We start from the raw sequence: 20,844 nt of genomic DNA, 5'->3' as shown, positions 1-20,844 counted from the left end.
AACTCCACAGGACATTGACTCAAACAGTTGCACACATCTCACCGCAGTTGAGTGCAGTCTGTCCGCCCATGGAGAGCAGGATGCCATCTGGACGCTCAGTCTTGATGACTTCAGTTACAAATTGTGGCGTGACAGGCAGGAAGTAGACCGAATCGGCCTGCTTGGTTCCCACTTCATTGGTCTGAACCGAGGCTATATTTGGGTTCATGAGCACCGTCTTCAGGTTTTCCTCCTATAACAACATGTCCACAAGGTTAATTATTATTTATTTAAAAAGAAAACCAGGGTATGATAATTAGTCTTGATTGTCACGTTTATAATATCCATGTCTTTCATTCTAAATGTACTACGGTGGTTTTTCAGCCGAACATGTTTATTTCTGTTGGTTAGAATACATCTTTTGACAATAGACTTTCACAGCAGAAATTTTGTCTTGTCAGAGTAAATAAAGCACAGGCGTTATTAATAACATTAACGATGGCTCTGCTCTATTCAAGTGTCCTAGTAAGCAGTGACACTGAACCGCTGAAATAAACAAAAGTAAAACCTATTTAACTAAACTGATTCATTTATATTTATTTATTTACATATTTATTGTCTCATTTATTCATTTCAGAATGCATTTAATAGGGCATATTTATTTATTTATGTATTTATTCATTCATTAATTTTCTAAAACAGCCGGGTACTGTCATTTTTAGCAATTGTTACTCAAACAAGTAAGTAGTAAAGTAACATTTTTGGGAACTTTTTAGCAACAGATTAACACTTGTTATCTCCTACCTTCATGGCCTTGATGGCCTGTGATCCAGAGTAGTCAAACTCTCCAGCCTGACCGATAGACAGACCACCAGAACCCAGTATGAGCACCTTCGACACCTGCATTTACACAAATAGACAGGCACATGCAGTCATTAACAGCATGTGATACAGTTACTAACGGCAACAGCACTGAGCTACATTTGCAAATGCATGAATTGTCTTAAACATGGTAACCCTAATGTCAAACTCCTTGACATGTAACTAATAAACAGCATTTCAGTCACTTCAGTTCAAGTATTCCTTCCTGTTTTTTTCAAATGTCATTTTTCCACTATAAATCATTACAATGATGTTATGCAGTCTGCTTCCCAACCTATAAAATATGTTATATATATTTCTTGTTAAGTGACCTATTTGATAAATTCTCTGTTAACCATTTACACCCTCAAAAGTTAGTCCTGAACACACTTTGAAAGCACATGCTGTTTTCATAAAGGCATACATGAACCTGCTAAACCTTTGTGACATACTTTACCTGGGCTCTGGGAGGAATCTGTGGTTTCTTAGGCATCACTGAAACTATATTGGCATCTTTTCCTTTCTTGATCAGGGACATAAAGGCATCAAAGAGAAACTGTAGACACAAATAAAAATGACAATAATAGTATTACGAGGAGCCTAAGTGTCAAGTTTTTGTTAGCCTCATACTGTTATTGAACTGACGTTTTCCACTCATTTATGTAGCCAAAACACCCTGCTGGTTGATATAAAGACCAAGCTCTGCCTAAGGGTACAAGGTTTTTAGGTATGCAACGAAATCCAGAGCAAAAACTCTGAAACTTTTAGGAAACTTTCGGATAAGACTGCTTTTGTCCTACAATAATTCTGAAATCTGTTCATTTAAATGTACAGACAAACCACACAATATAATCAATATCTTATTAAGTTCATCATTTAGAATTAATATAAAGAAACAAAAATACATATTGTTTGTACTTTTTTGTTATTTATACATTACTTGAATAGTTATAATTAGGAACATATTTCGAGATTTATTTATTTACTTTTTTTTTGGGGGGGGAGGTTCTTTATTAGATAGAACAGACCGAGAGGAAAGGGGAGAGAGAGGATGACACGCAGCAAAGGGCCGCAGGTCAGATTCGAACCTGGGTCGCTGCAAAGAACTCAGTCTACATGGGTTGGCACACTCCACTGAGTAAGCTAGAACTCACCCCAGGAACATATTTAATTAAGTTAAATTAAAAGTAAGGTTTCACTCCTGTATATAAAATTCTCAATTACCACATATTTTATACCTAAATATACTGGGACTGGCCACAAGGTGCATATAAAGCACCTTTTCTTTTTTTTTAAAGAGCCAACTTTAAGTTAAGGTTTCACTTTTAGAAAAGTAGATGCAAGTTTTTTTATATATACAGTGCTGCTCATAAGTATTCATACCCATGCTAAAGTTGACTAAAAAGAGGAATAAAAAAAATCATCTTTTGGAAATTGATCTTAATGCCTTAATTAAAAAAATGAGGAAAAATCCAACCTTTTAAAGACACCAATTTTTTTGTGAATGAATAATGTATTGTAAATAAATAAATGTTCTTCCTTAAAATACAGGGGCCATAATTATACATACCCCTATGTTAAATTCCCATAGAGGCAGGCAGATGTTTATTTTTAAAGGCCAGTTACTTAATGGATCCAGGATACTAAAGTAGCCCCACATCATCACATACCCTTCACCATACCTAGAGATTGGCATGGTTTTATTTCAGTTAGCCTAATAGCTGGTTTGATTTGCATTGATATGGATCTTATCAGTTAGCTATTAGGCTAACTGAAATAAAACCATGCCAATCTCTAGGTATGGTGAAGGCTATGTGATGATGTGGGGCTATTTTAATTCCAAAGGCCAAGGGAACTTTATCAGGATGCATAGTATCCTGGATCCATGAAATAACTGGCCTTTACAAATAAAAATCTGCCTTCCTCTATGGGAATTTAACATAGGGGTATGTATAATTATGGCCCCTGTATTTTAAGGGAGAACATTTATTTATTTACAATACATTATTCATTCACAAAAAATGGTGTCCTTAAAAGGTCGGATTTTTCCTCATTTTTTTAATTAAGGCATTAAGATCAATTTCCAAAAGATGATTTTTTTATTCCTCTTTTTAGTCAACTTTAGCATGGGTATGAATACTTATGAGCAGCACTGTATATCGATCTATCTATCTATCTATCGAGAGAAAGAGAGAGAGAGAGAGAGAGAGAGAGAGAGAGAGAGAGAGAGAGAGAGAGAAAGAGATGCATTAGGACTGCACGATATGAAAGAAATGGGCAATATGCGATAACATTGTTGCATATTGCGATAACGATATCACTTGCAATAAATAGATATTAAACTGTACTTAGTTCTGCATTTCTGCTGTTTTCAGTATTTTGCTAAAATACAACAAACTGCTTGCTGAATTTAAAACAAATGAAAGAAAATAATTTCCAACATTCTTTTATTGAACAAATTGCACATTGAATTGAATGTAAAAGGCTGAATGTTACATTTTAAAGTGCAGTTTTTTTACTGATATTTCTTTTAACTAACACAAAAAATCTCTACGTTTCTTTCGCGATATATCGCAGTCTTACACAATGTGTTTATTGTGGCAGTTGATATCGCGATTACGAAAAAAAATAAAAATAAAAAACTATATATTTAGCCGCCCTAATATGCATAGGTAAAGTAAAAGAAGTGATACCCTTCCTGACAGGCAAAGACACGCAATATTTGTCATGGGCACAGTGCAAGATTTTTTGATTCTTTTGCCCCTGAAAGTCAAACCCAAGAGAAAGGCAAGAATTCTCCAGCAGAGCTGTCAACTGCGTGTTCTGATAGAGGAAACAGGTCTTATTATTCTTCCTTAATATGACAGGAGGTTACAACATTGTTTGACCCTTGAACTACAGTCCTTGCCTGTCATGTGGGAGACAAGAACTGAAGCACAAAATCATCAATGCTTTATTGTAGGGAAAGGGACATGCACCTGTGGCTCTGTTGCAGTCAAACATCAGGCACCACAGATGGTCACACCTTCATTGCCAGTGATGTTGTACCTGCTTATATATTCTTTTGTTTTTACCACTATGTCTGGTTTACATTCCATACAATATACATATAAACAACGACTTTCCCTAGCCACCTCATTGCTGCTGCGTACATTTAAATAGTTTAATGGAAGACTTTTACTTAAGTAGCATCCTGTGAAGATACCTTGACTTTAGTATAGCATTCAGGTATTTTATGCAACACTATCAAAGTTTTTAATTACCTCTGTGTCGGTGGGACCGCCTTTAGCCTCCGGGTGAAACTGGGCCGTAAATACAGGCTTCGTGTTGTGCATGATGCCCTGGAAAATATGAAGAGTTACTTATTTGCTTGATCCAAAACCTATTAGGAAAAAAAATATCAAAAGTTCCATGAATTCCATGGGTGAAATCAACCTCATTTGTGCCATCATTGGCGTTGATGAAAAGCGGGCTCCACCCTGGGGGCAAGGACTGGCTGTCTATGCCGTAGCCATGGTTCTGCGCCGTAATGAAGGCCTGGCCCGTCATCACATTCAGCACCGGCTGGTTCTGGCCTCTGGTGAACCACAGACATGCAGAAAATAAAGTTGTTGTTTTTAGGGGTCCAAGCCCGAGTCTGTAAGAACGGGCAATAGCAAAGCTATGCCGTTCATACAGCAGGGCTGTAGAACCCTATTGTTTTTCTAAAGGTTTTTATTATTATTCTTCTTCTCCGCCTAAAACTCCGACTACAGCTTAAACCGTACATGGTGGGGGGTTGCCGTTTTCAGGACTGGTCCCAAACTCCGCAAGGACCTCAGGCACAAAAATTGACCCACTTCCACCACTAGGTGGCGCTATAGCAGAAAAAACGCGTTTGACCCTACAACTCCCACACCGTACACCTGACATTTAAAATCCATATATCCACGTGTTCCCTGGATCCAACTGAATCACGTGATATAGGCCACGCCCATTTCCGCCTAGACTTTTATGCGTGAAATATCGCAACTTATCAAAAACCTACTTTTTCGAACTCCTCCTAGACCGTGCGACCGATCTGCACGAAATTTGGACCGTAGCATCTCCAGACGGACCTGACAAAAAGTTACTAAAAAGAATTTTTATAGGATAAAAATTGCGCATATTACGCACGAACAAATTTGTGTAGCTAACTATGAAAACACCAACTTTGCCATATCTCAGCCAAAATAAATGATATCAACGCCAAACTTTAGATTCTTGTTTGACATGATCCACTGGAGGACTCCTTCGCTTTTTATGAAAATTGGTCACTAGGGGGCGCTACAATTACAAAAAAGTTTATATCTCATGAACGGCTCATCCGATTTTTACAAAATTTGATGGGTGCCATCTACGGTGACTCCATCTCTAGAGTGGGGTACTGAGGGGTCAAAGTGGGCGTGGCCTATGGGACCCAAGTCTAGATTCACCACTTGTGAACAACTTTAAATTTACAGGGTAGATAGACAATGAGTCATGGACCACACCTACCAAAAATTACACATGTGGACCACTAGGTGGCGCTATAATGTTTTTTTGCCTTTAACTCCCACATTACACATCGCACATTAGAAATCCTTACATCCACGTGTTCCTTGAATCAAGCTAAATCACATGATATAGGCCACGCCCATTTTTGCTTAAAATTGTTTTCGCAATATTGCCCAATGCGCAAAACCAACTTTTTCGAACTCGTCCTAGGCCGTGCGACGGATCAGCACGAAAACTGGTACGTAGCATCATCAGATCGACCTGACCAAAAGTTACTCAAGGAATTTTGCTACGTTAAAGTAGAGTCTGCAATGGGTCTACAAGATGAGAGACTCAAACAACCGGATCTCCAGATGGGTGCTAGAGATGCAACCCTACAGGTTCAGTGTTCAGTATCGGCCAGGGAGCTCCAATGTGGTGGCCGACTGCTTCCGAGGGAGGGGGAAATGTGAAAAGGCTGCCTTTCTCCATTTTCACTAGGCCCTGTTCCCAAAATTAATACTGTTTTGTGTCATTGTGTAGTTTGAATTATTTTTTGTATTTTGTTTGAGTATGTTTTGCACTTTAAAAGCCTCCTCTCCAGTCTTCAATCGTGACATACACACAATGCATTCTCATGAGTAACACTAAATGTAAACATAACTTTTGTCTGTTTACAAGAAAGCTTCACAGGGCACATTTGAATCTTTAGGAGTGTGCATATTGTGCCTAACTTATGCTGAGCTATGAAAGAGTTCACCTGTTGCCCATAGGTAGCTTATATGACTGAGCTCCTGCAGCCAGAGCAGTGATCTGGTTGCCCATACAGATCCCAAACACTGGCTTGGGATGATCACTCTCCAGCACCTTTACAGGACAAAACACAAATAATATTTATTAAAAAGGTACCACTGTAGCGCATGATAATGTCATTAAAAACTGCATTTGCACTGTAAATAACTACTACTCTTTGTAGTTAAACACCAAATGTTGCACAAGTTTCAAAATACTTAAACAGCACCATGTCCTACCTTGCCGACATTGTTGATGAGTGTCTTGGCCAAAGACGGATCTCCTGGTCCATTGGATATGAAAAGCCCGTCATAGTCTAGACTCTGCAAGTCCTGATCCCACGGTACGAGGTGGACCTCTGCACCCTTCTGCACATAGAAGGATATAGAGCATGTAAAGCCATTGTGTAATGTTATGGTATTGCTATTGCTTAATGACCATCTTAATGTGAAGTCACCCAAAATAACTTAATAGTTCTATACAAATTTGACACCAGTCCAGAATTCATCCTTCTAGTTGTAAACATAGCTGTTACATGTCAGAATCAGAACCAGCTTTAATGGCCAAGTCAGTGTGAACACATACAGGGAATTTGACTCTGGCTTTTTGTTGCTCTCAAAGTACATACACAGAAATACACACAAACAAGGACAACGAAGCTGAACAAGGTAAACATAACCATGTACAATGTACTGATATAAGTTTGCATACAGAAAATATGTATATATATGTATACACCTGCATATGCATACGGTACGTACATGTAAACAAATAGCTCTATGAGGATTGTAAACAGTAATACAATAGGGCAATGCAAAAGTGCAAATGGTGCCGAAATAAATAAAGCATTGTTAATATAACAGGTGAAGGATTTCATTACCACAGACATCAGGGCGACAGGCCTGTAGTCATTTAATCCTGTGATGGTGGATTATTTGGGGACCAGGATGATGGTGGATTGTTTGATGTCCGAAGTTTTTAAGCTAAAACAGGGTCACAAGTGTTTCCAAATGTCTGTTTTTGGGGCTCGGTAACGCAGTGGTACCCTGTAAATGTTTTCACATGTAGTAGTGTGGACGCAAGGGATAAATATAGCAAAATATATTCATTTTTAAACAAAAATGTAGTAGCGTAGATGTAGCCTTAAGGCTGATTTATAGTTCTGCGGAGGCTCCACGCACAGCTTTCTCAATAGCCTATGTAAGTGGCCTGAAGTTTATACTTGCGCGTTGGTGTGTGCGTCAATTTCTTTAAGAGAATAGCAGGGCCGGCATGTCTGCGTGTGGTAGAGCGGGTGAGAGAGTGACTATGATTAGCTTCGGAGCGAAGACTCTAGAGAGGCATAGAGGGAGAAACAAAGTGTCTCCTCTGTGCTTTCTGACCATGATCGGAAATCCGTAGCAGGAAAAATTAACCCTCTCCTTGATTTCATGTTGTTTATGGAGAAGGAGAACCCAGAAATGAATGCAACGCTACCAAGTCAAGGCTGAGTGAGAGAATTTTTTGAGAGATGCACATCAGGCTACGCAGTAGAGTCTGGCGTAGGGTTGGTATCGCCACGTATCTACGTATGTACCCACGGTGCTGATTTAACGCAGAAGCATAAATCAGCCTTTAGACAGGAGGGAGACACACCATCTGGGCCAGGTGCCTTGGTGATCGGCTGCCTCTAAAAGAGCTGACGCACATCCTCTTTCCTGAGCGCAGATGGGGGGGGGGATGGCAGGGAGTGCAGATGGCTATTTGATGTCAGAGCGGGTGAGGGGTGTCAATGTAAGCTCAAACCCATTCAGTAAAACCCATTCAGGTCATCGGCCAGTTGATAGGTCTATATAAAGTGTGGGGGGATGATCTCCTGGAACTTGTTTACCAGCTTTTCAGAGTAACTTCTCTTTGCTACTTTAATCTCTCGTCAGTGTGTTTCTGGTCTGGTTGTAGTCTGTCCTCACTTCTGTAGGCCTCCTCCTTGGCCTGACAAAGCTGTGTGAGTTTTGTTGAAAACCAGAGCTTATTGTTGCTGTATGTGCAGACGATTTTAGTCGGCACACACGTCTTCACAAAAACTAATGCAAGATGTCACAGTGTTAGTTAGTTCATCCAGAATGGTAGCTGCCGCCCCCAAAAACAACTCTAATCAATGCAGTCAAAGCAGGCCTGAAACTCCAACTTTGCTTCATTGGCCCATCTCCTCACAATCTTGACCACAGGCTTAGCTGATTTTAGTTTCTGCCTATAGGCTGGGAGAAGATAAACCAGACAGTAATCAGAGAGAGTCCCATGCCACACAGGAGACAGAGCGATAGGCATCGTTGTTGTGTAGCAGCGGTCCAATGTGTTATTGTCCCTGGAGGGACACTTAATGTGCTGTCTGTATTTTGGAAGTTCTTTGCTAAAGTTTGCTCTGGTTAAGTCTCCAAGAACAATAAGCGGGGAGTCTGGATGTTTTCTCTCCACGTTAGTCATCTGGTCAGCCAGGTCTTGTAGCGCCTCAATAACACAGGCCTGAGGTGGGATGTAAACCCCAACCAACAAGGAAAACTCCCGCAGTGAATAAAAGGGTATGCAGTAAATAAAAAGAGTTTCTCTATGAAGACTGCTTGATTTTTAAACACTGCGACATCAGTGCACAAACCTTAATTTATGTAAAAGCAGATTCAGCAGATGTGTTATTGTAAATGCCACCAAATAAACCTATGTCTTAATGAATGTTCCAACTGTTACTACAAGCTAATAGTAACACTATACATAACAACAAACCATTAAATGATGCATAAACAAAAGAAAAGCCCACTATCCCACTACTTGATGAAACATACGGACACTACAGGATTTTTTTCCTGTAGCTTGTTAGATCTAACATTACCACCTCATATTTTCAAGATCAGATTGCAGAAATGTGAACGAGTGTTTAGAGTTGACTTATTTTCTATATTTGTGCAGAAATGGTCATTTTGGGCTACATCATAAACACATAATTTCTAAGTGTGTAAACTAATGAGGATGCACACTCAATAACAAATGTTTTTTTCAATCCCTCTTATATTCTTTCTCACCTTAACCAGTAGGCGAATTATGTTATGTTTAATACCACAATCAACAGCCACCACTTTTATTGGGTTTCCTTTTCCAAAAACTTTGGTTTCCTAGTGAGTGGGAGGACACAGAAAGAGAGAGAAGAGAGGTTAGCGCTAATCAACACCATTTGTAGACATATCTATGATCTGAGACTTTGGTCTATTGTACCAGGACTATCTGGTGTAATGGAAAGAACAACTGCTTTGGGATGTTCAATATAATAGTTAGCAGCTGTTACCTTGGTTGAGACCTCTGCTACCAAGTTTCTCTGGTTAGGGTCAGATATCTCAACAGGCTGCCCATCAAATTCAATCTTCCCCAAAGCTGTGCCCTGAGGAGAAATCACAAGCAAACTAACAGTCCATCAACCAATCCATTTATAAAAAAAGATGTAGAAGTTCTTCAGACCTTTGCATTTACAGTACCTTGTCTCTGATGATCTTGGTCAGCATTCTGGTGTCTATTCCAAACAGTGCAGGAACCTTTAAAAGAGGGAAAGTAATATTTGTAAATTCACCAGCAGCGGACTCCTACTCTCCTCTCTGAGATTACACCAGATATTTGGTCATTTGAATCCAAACCTTCTCTTCTTGTAGCCATTGCCCCAAAGACTTGACAGAGTTCCAGTGGCTGTACTCGTGACTGTAGTCTTGAACAAGAAGACCAGATACCTAGAAATACAAAAGCACCAAACCAACCTTAAAAACAAGGTCAAACTTAAAACGTCCCTAAGTCCCTCAGTCTATCAACTGCATAGGCTCAGAATAAAGCTTTGTGTTATGCTACTGTAGCTCACACCCCTAACATGTTTATTGTGTCAAGAGCTGCCACAAAATACAAAATCCTAAAATGTGTGTGGGCATCAGGGCATGCCAGAATATCCCGAGCATGGGAGAATAAGCACAGAGAAACCTGTTCTTACATCACAAAATGTCAATACCGCATAAATGTGTGGTAATACTGCACCGTTGTTATGTGTAGGACTACAAGTAACAATCGTAACCGATTAATCTGACAATTATTTGATATTATTAAAATTATTTTAATTGTTTAAACTACAATCAGATCACATTTTGTTGTCAAAAACCCAAAGGTATTAAGTTTAGTAGTATATGAAACTAAGATCTAATTTATACTCTCTGCATCCACATGGCTGTGATGGTGAGCGTTCAGTTTGCACCGTTAAACAGTTGTGAACACATCATTGTATGCAGACACCCAGTTAAGTATAAACAGAACCATGTGTGCATCCACTATATAATGCTAGTCCACGTCTGTATTTGGAATATATCTCTTAAGAAAACAAGCAAATATTTATAACTGAAAAACTGAAACCAGCGAAGTTTTAGCATGTTTGCCTGCAAAATCGATCATAACAAGACAAAGAGTCTACAGCCATGCTGGTGTGCCTCTGTGAGGCTGTACTTAGCGGTGCTTTGAGCTAAATGTCAGCATGCTAACATGCCAACAATAGCAATGCTATTTATCATGTAAACAATCTTAGTTTAGGGTGTTAGCAAGCTACTGTAACAATTTCTAATTAGTACTAAAAATAGAGTCGTGTTTTACTCATAAATCAAAGTATTACACAAACCAAAAAGTTAACTTACTGTTGAAAAGCTAAGGAGTCATCAAAGTGATTATAATTCATCCTCAGGTGGATATGAATGTCTGTACCATTCATGTACATTTCATGGCAATCTAGTTTGACATATTTCACCTAAAACCACAAATGTCAACCTCATGGTGCCACTAGATAAAAAGGGCATCACAAAAGTCAGTGGGATTCCTCCTCTGGGGATCATGAATGTCTAAAAATGTCATGGCAATTAATTTCAATTCTTGAGATATTTCAGTCTGGACCAAGGTTGAGCATTGATCGACTGACAGACAGGATCAAAGACGGAAGTTGTAATAAATAAATTGCAGTGCTGAGGCCTCAACAAAACCTGACACCCCAAACCATCGCTGAGTTTCCTACCTGGATACGCTCTGACTCCAAATGTTTTCTAAGGCCCAGCTCGTCCAGCTCCTGGCTGTTGGGTACCCCGTAGTTTCCCACAATAGGGTAGGTCAGGCTAAGGATCTGACCTCTGTAGCTGGGATCAGTCAGGGCTTCAGGATACCTAAAGCAGGGAAACAGCAGGATATTGTCATGTAGTAATGATGAAGCACATAGTCATGTCATCCACTCATGGTTCTCTACAAGGTGAGAAAATGCAGTGTAACTTTGTCTTGGGAATTTATTTTGTGAAAACGTAAAATTAATACACTTAAGATGCAAGATTGTCAAGCTCAAAGCAAGGTTGATATTTTAGTATTTAGTATCTGACTTGTTCAAGTGAACAATTCTGTCTTAAATCTAATGTGGTTTGACTTATGTCAGCATGTCTCCTTACCCCACCAGGCCAGTATTGAAGACGAGTTCTCCAGCTACAGAGGCATCATGCCCAAAGGAAAATCCTTTCATTCTGGTACCATCCTCCAAGACCAGGTGGGCCGTCTGGGCCTGGGAGTTAAAAGAGAGCAAGCAGATGACAAGATAAATCTCACCCAATAATAATGCATTCCCTTTATATGAAGCAAGTTTGGAAAGACCAAAGGCAAAAGTTTGAAACAAATGTGTTGTAGACTTTTAATGTTCAGGAGTGATGGCAACGGACTTCATGCTGAAACTGCAGGACAATGTGAATTGTGCTATGAATGCTGAGACAGACAAATCTGTTCTGTGTGTGTGTGTGTGTGTGTGTGTGTGTGTGTGTGTGTGTGTGTGTGTGTCCATCACAAGAGCCTTGATTAATTAGAACATTTTTTCTCTCTTACTAAAGACTAATATCCTCAAATACATCACAGATAGATACAATGCTGACATATTGCTATATACAGTTATATTCTGTGGAAGTGAGGTGAAGAGAAAATCAGTTGTTGCAATCAGAGCGCACCTCAAACATGATGCAATTCTCCATGTTATTAACACACAAGATGCACAGCGTCCAGCATCGGCATGCTACATATTATCTGAGACAGCAGTCTGGAAATATCATCACCTCTCAACAGTGCAACATTATTTGTCTTTTTCTTTTCTGTGAGTTGATACAAATTAAGTTTCACTTAACTGCCACCACCCCAAACTGCATTCAAAATCAGAGAATTTACTACAGTCTTTCTTAATGGCACAACCACTTGCGTGAGACAAGAAACTTACTATGTTTTATTGAATCACAATGTGCCACCAGTCAATTCGGCGTAATGGCAGTCCACCGGACAGAACTTAATTCAATACGGTTCCAACTTTGTTCAGCTTTATGCTACTACCTGCCGCCCACCATGCTGTAACGTAATTTCTAATGAACGAGCGTTAGAGTTAACTGTCGTAAATGGTCAACTAGCATAAGTTTGAATTGTGTTAAAATGAGAACTTCTTGTTGTGCTGGATCTATGCCGAATATAAGAGTAGCTCCTGCTGTTTTTGCAAAAAGGCTGTAACAACTTTTAAAATATGTGTACATGTGTGTAAAGGCAAAGCATCGCAGACTTTATGGATTTTCCTACAGGATTCGGCCTTCGCTAGCGCTCCATTGACAGCACTGATTAAAAGTTTCCAAAAGTTTCGTGCATTTACAACTGACAACAAGAGTTTTCATACATGCGTTCTCTTACCTTCAAACTAAACAGTTTCGTAGTTTGAAATCTCAGCCATGCCGACGTGTTTCCTACTCTTCTGCCAGCCACACATCCTTGTCTCAGAGATTTAACAACGCTGTGAGCTAGCAGGATTTTTGTCATATTAGCCTAAATAACTCTTTAAGTAAAGTAGCACAGACGTGAATGAAAAGTTTCCCTATATAAAAAAAAAAGATTCAGTATTTACACTGTCCTGCAAATTGCACAATTGCGTCTTGCGTGTAAATGTTCTTTTAGAGGACAGTGGAATGGATGAGTTTTTGGGCTGCTGCTCCTCGTGTCATTACACACAGTCCAACTGAGAGCTTGAAAAATTGATCGGGATTGGCCGTCGTTAGGTTGTTTTTCTCAACGCATTAAGCGCACAGCGTTTAGATTGGTCTCTAGTTAAAACGCCTACTTTTTGTCAAACGAGAAAGATCAACCTGGGATTCACGTGTTTTAAAATACCGAAACACGCATGATAGTAGTTGAGAAGAATAAAGTGTTCTGCAGGCCAAACACGTTAAACTCCTTCTGATGTACCAGATGTTAACCTCTCAAACTGTTATATATCTATTATAGTAGACCTACTTGTTTATTAGTTAACCATATTTTGTTTAGTTAGCCTACGTGTTTTTGCGTTTAGTTTGAGCAATGCCACCATTAATAAAGGCTAACTTGAAACTTCAAATAGCCTTTTTGAAGAAAATGTTCACATTCTCCTTTATTTTTTTTTTCATTCTGTTTCTACAGTGATGCTATAAAAGAAAAAAAGTGCTACGTAGACTACTTTAAAAAATGTCTACACATGAGGAAATATTGATTACATAAACAGTCTACATTTTGGGACATTGAAAAGGAACTAAAATGAAGTGCATGCCAAATTAGAATGAATGTGCCTGCTTATAGCAAACTTGTGTGTGCTTTCAGGGCAACAAAACTTTATAGCTTTTTCTTTGAGGCCAGTTGCCTGCAAAAGAAAAAGCAAACTGACCATGGACAGGCTGCATGGTAGTGGGATTAGAGTGGTGTGTGTATTTGCTGATCACTGCAAGACTGGTCCTCTGTGGAGAAGGCTGCCTGACTGCCACTCTGCTGGGTTCAGCAGTCTGAACAAAGTGGGTGTGAGTAATAGGACGTGTGTAGATCACAAAATACTTCCACACTCCAGAAATTGGACTTGGGAAATAGACTGAGAGTGCTCTCCATGTAACTTTGTAAAAGCTATAATTCCATTTGCATTATACATATAGGGAGGTACAGTATGTCACTTACATTTAAATTAATTATAGGCTACTCATGTGTTAAAGTCTAATTAATTTCTGATCTTGGTATACTTTAGTTTTGTGTAGGTCCTCTCCATTTGTCTAAACCCCTTTGTTAACTACAGATCATGTTCCCTTTGTCAAAATTCTGTATGCACTATTCCTGTTCAGCAGATCTGTGGATCACTGGTGACATCCAGTGGTAACATTTGTTAACAAGGTTCAGAGGGATTTTAAATCAGCAGCAGTGTTGTAGTGGCACACTTGATGTGTAGATGACAGTTCAGCTCCATATATTTGAATTATAGTAACAACTGAGAGGCCCCTAGTATCATTTAGCTGCCAGTGTGTAGCTCAAGCTATAACGGCTTTACAGTTGACATGGCACCTACATTCATGTCCACATTTTTATATTACTGTTACATAGGATGTGATGCATGAAAGTAATAGATATACTGGTAACTGTATTTACACTACAAGGTATTTTCTCTCCACTAAGAACATTATCGCTACTAAAGAGCTCATGAGCCTGTGCTGCTCCTCAGTGTCCAACAGACTACTACATTTGTAGCTGGTTTGTAGAAGGTTACTACAGTAGGTTAAGTAAAACTGTTGGTTGGTGAATGGTCATTATGTGTGTATGTAGAGGCTCTGATGATTGAATTGTGTCCAAACAATGAAGTCCAGGCTGTTTAACCAGACTGATCATGATGATTATGATTATGACTCATGTATGTGCTGACATCAATGTAAGTTTTTATTAGATACGGTATATAGTACTGAGCATAACATGCATTTTTTTTTGGACTCTTTTTGGATCTTCTGTGACCACATACACTAGATAATATCTAACATTTGATACCACTTTACAGGAAAACAAACGGCAAAGACACTCAGCTGCTTACCCTCTCTATATCTGCAAAATAGAGTTTATCTCCACACATTTCAGGCCTTTGAAACGGCGTGATATGATTATTGTTCAAACCCAAAGCTTATCATATGAAACTTAATAATAAGTCAATAGGTGAAAGAATATAAATCAGTGCTGATAAAACCTTTTACACAACCATTTTACACAACACTGTCAGGCTATCTTCACAGGCTTCCTACCTATACTATAATAAACTCTACACACAAACTAATTTTAGCTTAATTTTATGAATCATTTTCATTTTAAAATACTGTATTTCTATTTGTTTATTTTTTAAAACAGTTATGCACTCAAAAAACAGCCCTTACTGTCAACAATGAATCACATACAGTGGAAAATTGCTAGGTGATGATTGGGATAACACGAGAAGCCTGTGCAATGTACTGTATGGCCCTTTATTATATTATGCGATTAGCTGCCCTCTAAATTCCTCCCCTGATTGGCTAGGGTGTGGCGGAAAGACCCCACAATATCTGCAGTTCCAAGTGAGTTTTAGATGGTGACAAAGCTTACGACAGGACGTAAATAGACAAATAGGCTCCCTCGCCTTTCTCTGTGCCAGGATTCCAAGCAATGCCTCAGCCCTGAGATGACAGAAATAATGGATGGTTGTTTCAAGGATCTGTGATGATGTTTGTTCAGTAGGATTAGACTGGCATACCACTTTGAAGATATTGCCACTTTATAAATCATTCTAAGACAAGACAATGCAAGTTTATTTGTATATCATTGTTCAACATCAAGGCAATTCAAAGGGCTTTACATTAGACATAAACAGATTAACCGGAGAATAAAAATGACTATGGTCCTGCATTTAATCTAATAAAAGGAATGGATAAACAGAAAAGCTTCGATTTGACAGAGTTGGAGATGACTTCAAGTTTTCTAGCACAAACAACTGAACACTGCTTCTCCGTGCTTAGTTTTGATTCAGTGGACAGTGGTCATATGACTTTAGAGGTCTGGATGCTTCATAATGTGGCAGCAGATGACAAATGCATTATGGCCCTTAACCATTTGGTGCTTGATATTTACCAATAGTAGACAATTGTAAATTCAATTCTTCAACACATAGGATTTCGGTCAAAAACTTTAGAACTGGATTCATGTGCTACACCTTTATAGTTGTTTGAACCTGATTTTGTTCTGTAATAATACACTTTGGCTGGATTTTACATCTGTATTAGTAGAAGTAGTGAAATAGTACTAGCAGTTGTATTGGTGGTAGTAGTAGTACAGTATTCTTTGTGTTGGAAATTGTATGGCCATATTCATGGATCAAAAGGAAGCCCAGTTCTAGATGACGAATAACCAACATTTTAAATACATATGTAAAATGATTCTTAAATGCTTGTAAATAGTTGTGTAGTAGTAGTTTTCCCATTAAATCAACAATTACATTAATCAAGCCAACCACCAAAAGGGTCTATAGTTATTAGTTATAAGTGGTTCACTCAAGCCTGCATTAACAGTATGCGCTGTCAAGTTAGAAGAAGACCCACGCACAGCGTCACCATTCTTGTTTTGGGTGATGTGACTCCAGAGTTGTAAAAGGAAGACCAAGTCATCAGCTGGATAAAGAGGAGGAGACTGTGCCCAAATGCCGGTATTGGATTCCCTTCCTCTGTAGTGAGGTAGTGTTCGCAGTAAAAAAGCGCAGCAAGTAGCTTTGTTTAGCCTGCCCCCATCTAATTCCTGTGTGGCCAGTGGAGGTCTTTTGAGAGAGCGAGAGAGGGAAAGAGAGCATGTGGGCTACACACCACAGACCACAGCCCCTTTAAGGAGCCATGGCCCCTGCTCTTAGAAATCCCAAGAAACTTCACACCTCTCTGTAGGGACTATAAATAGGCTCCATCTGTGCCTCTAGGCTCAGTTACAGCCTCATTCTTTTTGGCATGGTTGGAGGGCAGGAAAGGAAGCACTCAGGGTTTGAAAAGGGCGGGTGGGAGTAGAACTAGAATCCAAAGCCTTGCTACTTTCTAGTTATCACAGATTACACACTGGGTGACCTCTGCTGCATTTTGTGTGGCAAAGGAAGTCCATCGATGCTCCCTGTCATTTCCTTTCCTTCTGCAACCCTCTCAATGCTCCAACTCCCCATGCAGGCAAATGCCAGTGACCGGGGAGCATCTTTGGAATCTTACACCACACTGCACTCATCGCATGATTTTTTTTTTTCAAGCTCAGGTTCTTCACATTTCATTAATCATGCTTATCGCAGGAGGACCCCAAGGTTAGGGCAGGCCCTGTGTCTTAAAACCAGTGCCTCTGTTGTTTCTCTTTTACAGAACCTTAATTGTACATCTCACAGTTTAATGATTGATGTTTTCGTCCTGGTACAGGTAACATTAAATTACGTGTTTCTGACAATTCTGTAAACTGCGATCACTGCGAATGCATTGCAGCAAGCAGGCATAAGTGCTTCAGATCACACTGTCATTCTTGAGAGGTAACAGTAATAGTACCGGAGCAAACCCTGCTGCCAAAGGACAAAGCTAGAGGGTTAAGAGGTGGCACAGAAATTATCCAAGCATAATAGTTTGCAAAAGAATATCCTCTTAGAACACTTCCTCTCATATCTATCTGTTTTTCAATCTAAACTGATGCAATCCAAGAAAGCTTCTTTGTGTTAGCTGATGATAATCAACCTAGTTTACCACAGTCTCTGCTTCATTCAATTAAAATATTTTTCATCCCTGCATGTGACATCTTGTAGCCCGCAGCATTCCTCTCATAACTGCCATTTCTCTCCAGAATGCTCATGCAGATTAGGTGAAATGATTTAAATAAAATAAAGTGTTTTGTTTAAATGCACCTCATTTGTTCAGTTCCATTTGTACACCACTTGGGTTGTTGCTTTCCATTACGTTTTTCTGATGAATAAACATCCCAATTTCCATATAGTTATCACTGATGTTTAATCTGATCTTATTCCCATCAGGCACAGAATAATATTCAACATAATGTTTGAAACACGTGTGGGTAGATAGAAGCTGACTAACTTTAAACCTTTGTGTACGGAAGGCAACATAGGTGTCATTACATTGTGAGTGCAGAACAAATTACTTAATTTCTACCATAATCATTTACTGTGGACCTTTTGCACACACACTTTTGTTGGCTCAACTCTAAAGAGGGGAAAACTATGACTGGTTGAATTAGAAAAGGGCTGAAGAACCACACTTTTAAATCACATGTTGGCCAGCTGGTAGACCATACTGCCAAAAAAAGAACACAGGTCAAGTATGTATCAATAGCTATGACAGCTGTCATTCATGGTTTTGGCCCTAATTAGGATACTTATGGAGCGGTATTGTTTGAGCTTGGAAGAAGACAGATACTTGCATAAGTTGTACATTGTACTCAGTGTTATCTTTTTCCTGTACAGGTGATTGTCTTGTACATAGGTGCCACTCATAGGCAATCAGTGTATTCAAATCTGGAGCTTGTGTTGCTGTATCCCCATAAACATGTAGGCCGAGACACCAGACAACTGGATGGTGAAAGCAGCTTTTATATGCTACTGGTTTTTCATAAAACCAAAACAAAATATGTTATTTCCTGTGCCTCTGTCTTGGGTGTATTTTGTTTGAGTGAGGACAGAGATATATAATGCCACCAACTGTGTTTAAGTGGCTACACACTGGTCTGCGCAGAGCATTACGCACAGCTAAAAATCTCCCTTTTTCATAATAATATATCTGCCCATCATATGTTTGTGCATAATTAAAACTCCATACATACTGGCATAAAGTAATTCAATCAAAGATAATTGATTTTCCTCCATTCTGCCATTATGGACAGCAGTGGTGGTCACCAAGGGTGATTGTTGAAATTGATCTTCACATGGCATGTGTCACTGTTGTGGCCTTTACTGTACAGTTAAAGCCCCTTGCCCCCCCCCCACCCCCCCTTTAAAAGATCTGACCTCACATCTCCAGTATGGCTTTCCCAAAGGAGCTAGACACTAATGATGAATAAGTAAAGGGTTACATGTTTATTCAGAAGGAGAAGACTGTTTATCTTCACTAATGTGGTACTGAGTGATTCAGTAACAGTACACTAAAACATATTTAGAAACCTGTTTGGTCAAGATTGGTAAAGGAAACAATATCCACACAGAACAGACTTCTTTGAAATGTATTATTTGTCATGGGAACTGGCAATTGGCACTGACTAAGCCTCAGTTACAGTGACAATAGCAGAAACATTGTGTGTTAACACTTCTCAAACACTGCAATATTACTCACTGTGGATAAAAAAAACATTATTTTGATATCTAAATTGCCCCTAAATGTGAAATGGATTATTTGACTTCACAAGCAACTCATGCATATAATTCACACAATAAAACATGTTACACTTGATTGTCAAATAAACACGATATCTTATTATTTTTGTTTTCACAAGCTGACCTGCTATCACACCACAATAAAGAACAGCTTTTCCATGCTGCTGAATCCATTAAGATTATATAGTGGAGCTCAGATTGGACTGCAGCACAGGGTGCAAGGACTGGGGCAGAGTTTCTATAAGGGGAGGGAGTAAAGGGAAGTCAGACTTTCGAGAAGGTGCAGTAGGGTGCCTGGGGTGAGCCCTGATGACAGCTGAGGGACTGAGGGTTTCTCTGGCTTGCCCTCATAGAGATGGGGTCAGTGAAAGCGGGGGGAGGGGGGGCTGTTGGGTGGTGGAATTCATGCAGTTCCTTCGTCACCAGGGCCTGTCATGGTGGTGGGGGTAGGGCTGCACCACTGGCACTGGGAGACAGATATAGACAAGAATTAAGGAGACAGAATTTGCACTCTTAGCCTTGTCTGGGTTACTGGCATCAGCAGCTGAAAGCTCCAGTAGATCTCCATCACCCTGTGCTTTTAAGTCACATCCGTCCTGGGAGTGGTGGTGACCTTTCACTCCACCAACGACCACCAAATTGAACACAGGTGCTGTAACACACATTGTCAGTGACTGAAATAAACAATGGCTTATTATTAGATCTGCACAGACAACAATTCCACCACCTGTCCACCTTAAGTTTCTCAAATACAAATTTGAACTAGTGTGAGCAGTTGCTTCTTCGCATGTTTTCTGTTCCACAAACTTCCACTTGCATTCATTTCTTCTTACATTTTCCACACTGTTTGGCACTACAGTAATACATATATCTATATTCTAAATGTGTGTTTGTGTTTGTTTGATGTTTGCACTGAGTAAAATATTTAACCACATGTCATGCTCTTATGGCTACACCGTTACATCAAAATGCAGATATTCTAGATATGTTGTGCATCATTGCTTATTCAAATTACCCCCAATTCACCCTCATGTTGGCTAATATATATTATATTTTTAGGAAACTTTGGGGTCTATGCTATATTTCAAATAAAGTGATAATATTGAAAGATAAATTGATGAGGCCAGTAGAGTTGCAGTCAGAGATGAGTTTCAATCACATCAGTAATATGATGAGTTAGGAAGTGTTTTATAAGGCAAAATCCATATTAACATTTTTTAACAAACTGCTTATGATGTACGCTGTTAATGTGAGACGTGACTCTTGTAGATCTGGCTTAAAGGATGAATGTAGCCTAGATAAAGTCATCACATTAGAAGGGGAGTAAAAATATTTTCGGTGAAGTTACCCTTAATTACGTACATGTCAGATCCTCCTCTCTTTATTTCCACTTAGTTCTGACCATTCATTGAATTTATACCTGGTCATTTTATAGCGAACACTTCTCTCCATCTTTTAATGCTCAATTTAGGCTTGAATGAGTCATTTTC

The 20,844-nt window shown here is 39.3% G+C and overlaps 1 protein-coding gene across 1 annotated transcript in view; it reads right to left on the bottom strand.

Moving 5' to 3' along the window:
• cps1 (carbamoyl-phosphate synthase 1, mitochondrial) overlaps positions 1 to 13,214 on the bottom strand; it is a 33,821-nt gene extending 20,607 nt beyond the window's left edge. Inside the window, exons 1-14 of the mRNA XM_036004153.1 lie at positions 12,862 to 13,214; positions 11,601 to 11,710; positions 11,183 to 11,327; positions 9,783 to 9,872; positions 9,627 to 9,683; positions 9,440 to 9,532; positions 9,180 to 9,269; positions 6,366 to 6,494; positions 6,095 to 6,201; positions 4,276 to 4,417; positions 4,104 to 4,181; positions 1,298 to 1,396; positions 784 to 879; positions 43 to 232 (exon numbers count right to left, since the gene is read on the bottom strand). Of these exons, the coding sequence (XP_035860046.1) occupies positions 43 to 232; positions 784 to 879; positions 1,298 to 1,396; positions 4,104 to 4,181; positions 4,276 to 4,417; positions 6,095 to 6,201; positions 6,366 to 6,494; positions 9,180 to 9,269; positions 9,440 to 9,532; positions 9,627 to 9,683; positions 9,783 to 9,872; positions 11,183 to 11,327; positions 11,601 to 11,710; positions 12,862 to 12,987 (1,552 nt within the window). The 5' untranslated portion in view covers positions 12,988 to 13,214. The remainder of the gene's footprint in view (positions 1 to 42; positions 233 to 783; positions 880 to 1,297; positions 1,397 to 4,103; positions 4,182 to 4,275; positions 4,418 to 6,094; positions 6,202 to 6,365; positions 6,495 to 9,179; positions 9,270 to 9,439; positions 9,533 to 9,626; positions 9,684 to 9,782; positions 9,873 to 11,182; positions 11,328 to 11,600; positions 11,711 to 12,861) is intronic.
• Positions 13,215 to 20,844: the final 7,630 nt, after the last annotated feature.

This window comes from Sander lucioperca, chromosome 8 (assembly GCF_008315115.2).
Source record: "Sander lucioperca isolate FBNREF2018 chromosome 8, SLUC_FBN_1.2, whole genome shotgun sequence".
NCBI lineage: Eukaryota > Metazoa > Chordata > Actinopteri > Perciformes > Percidae > Sander > Sander lucioperca.
This window is presented reverse-complemented; position numbering and strand designations above follow the sequence as displayed.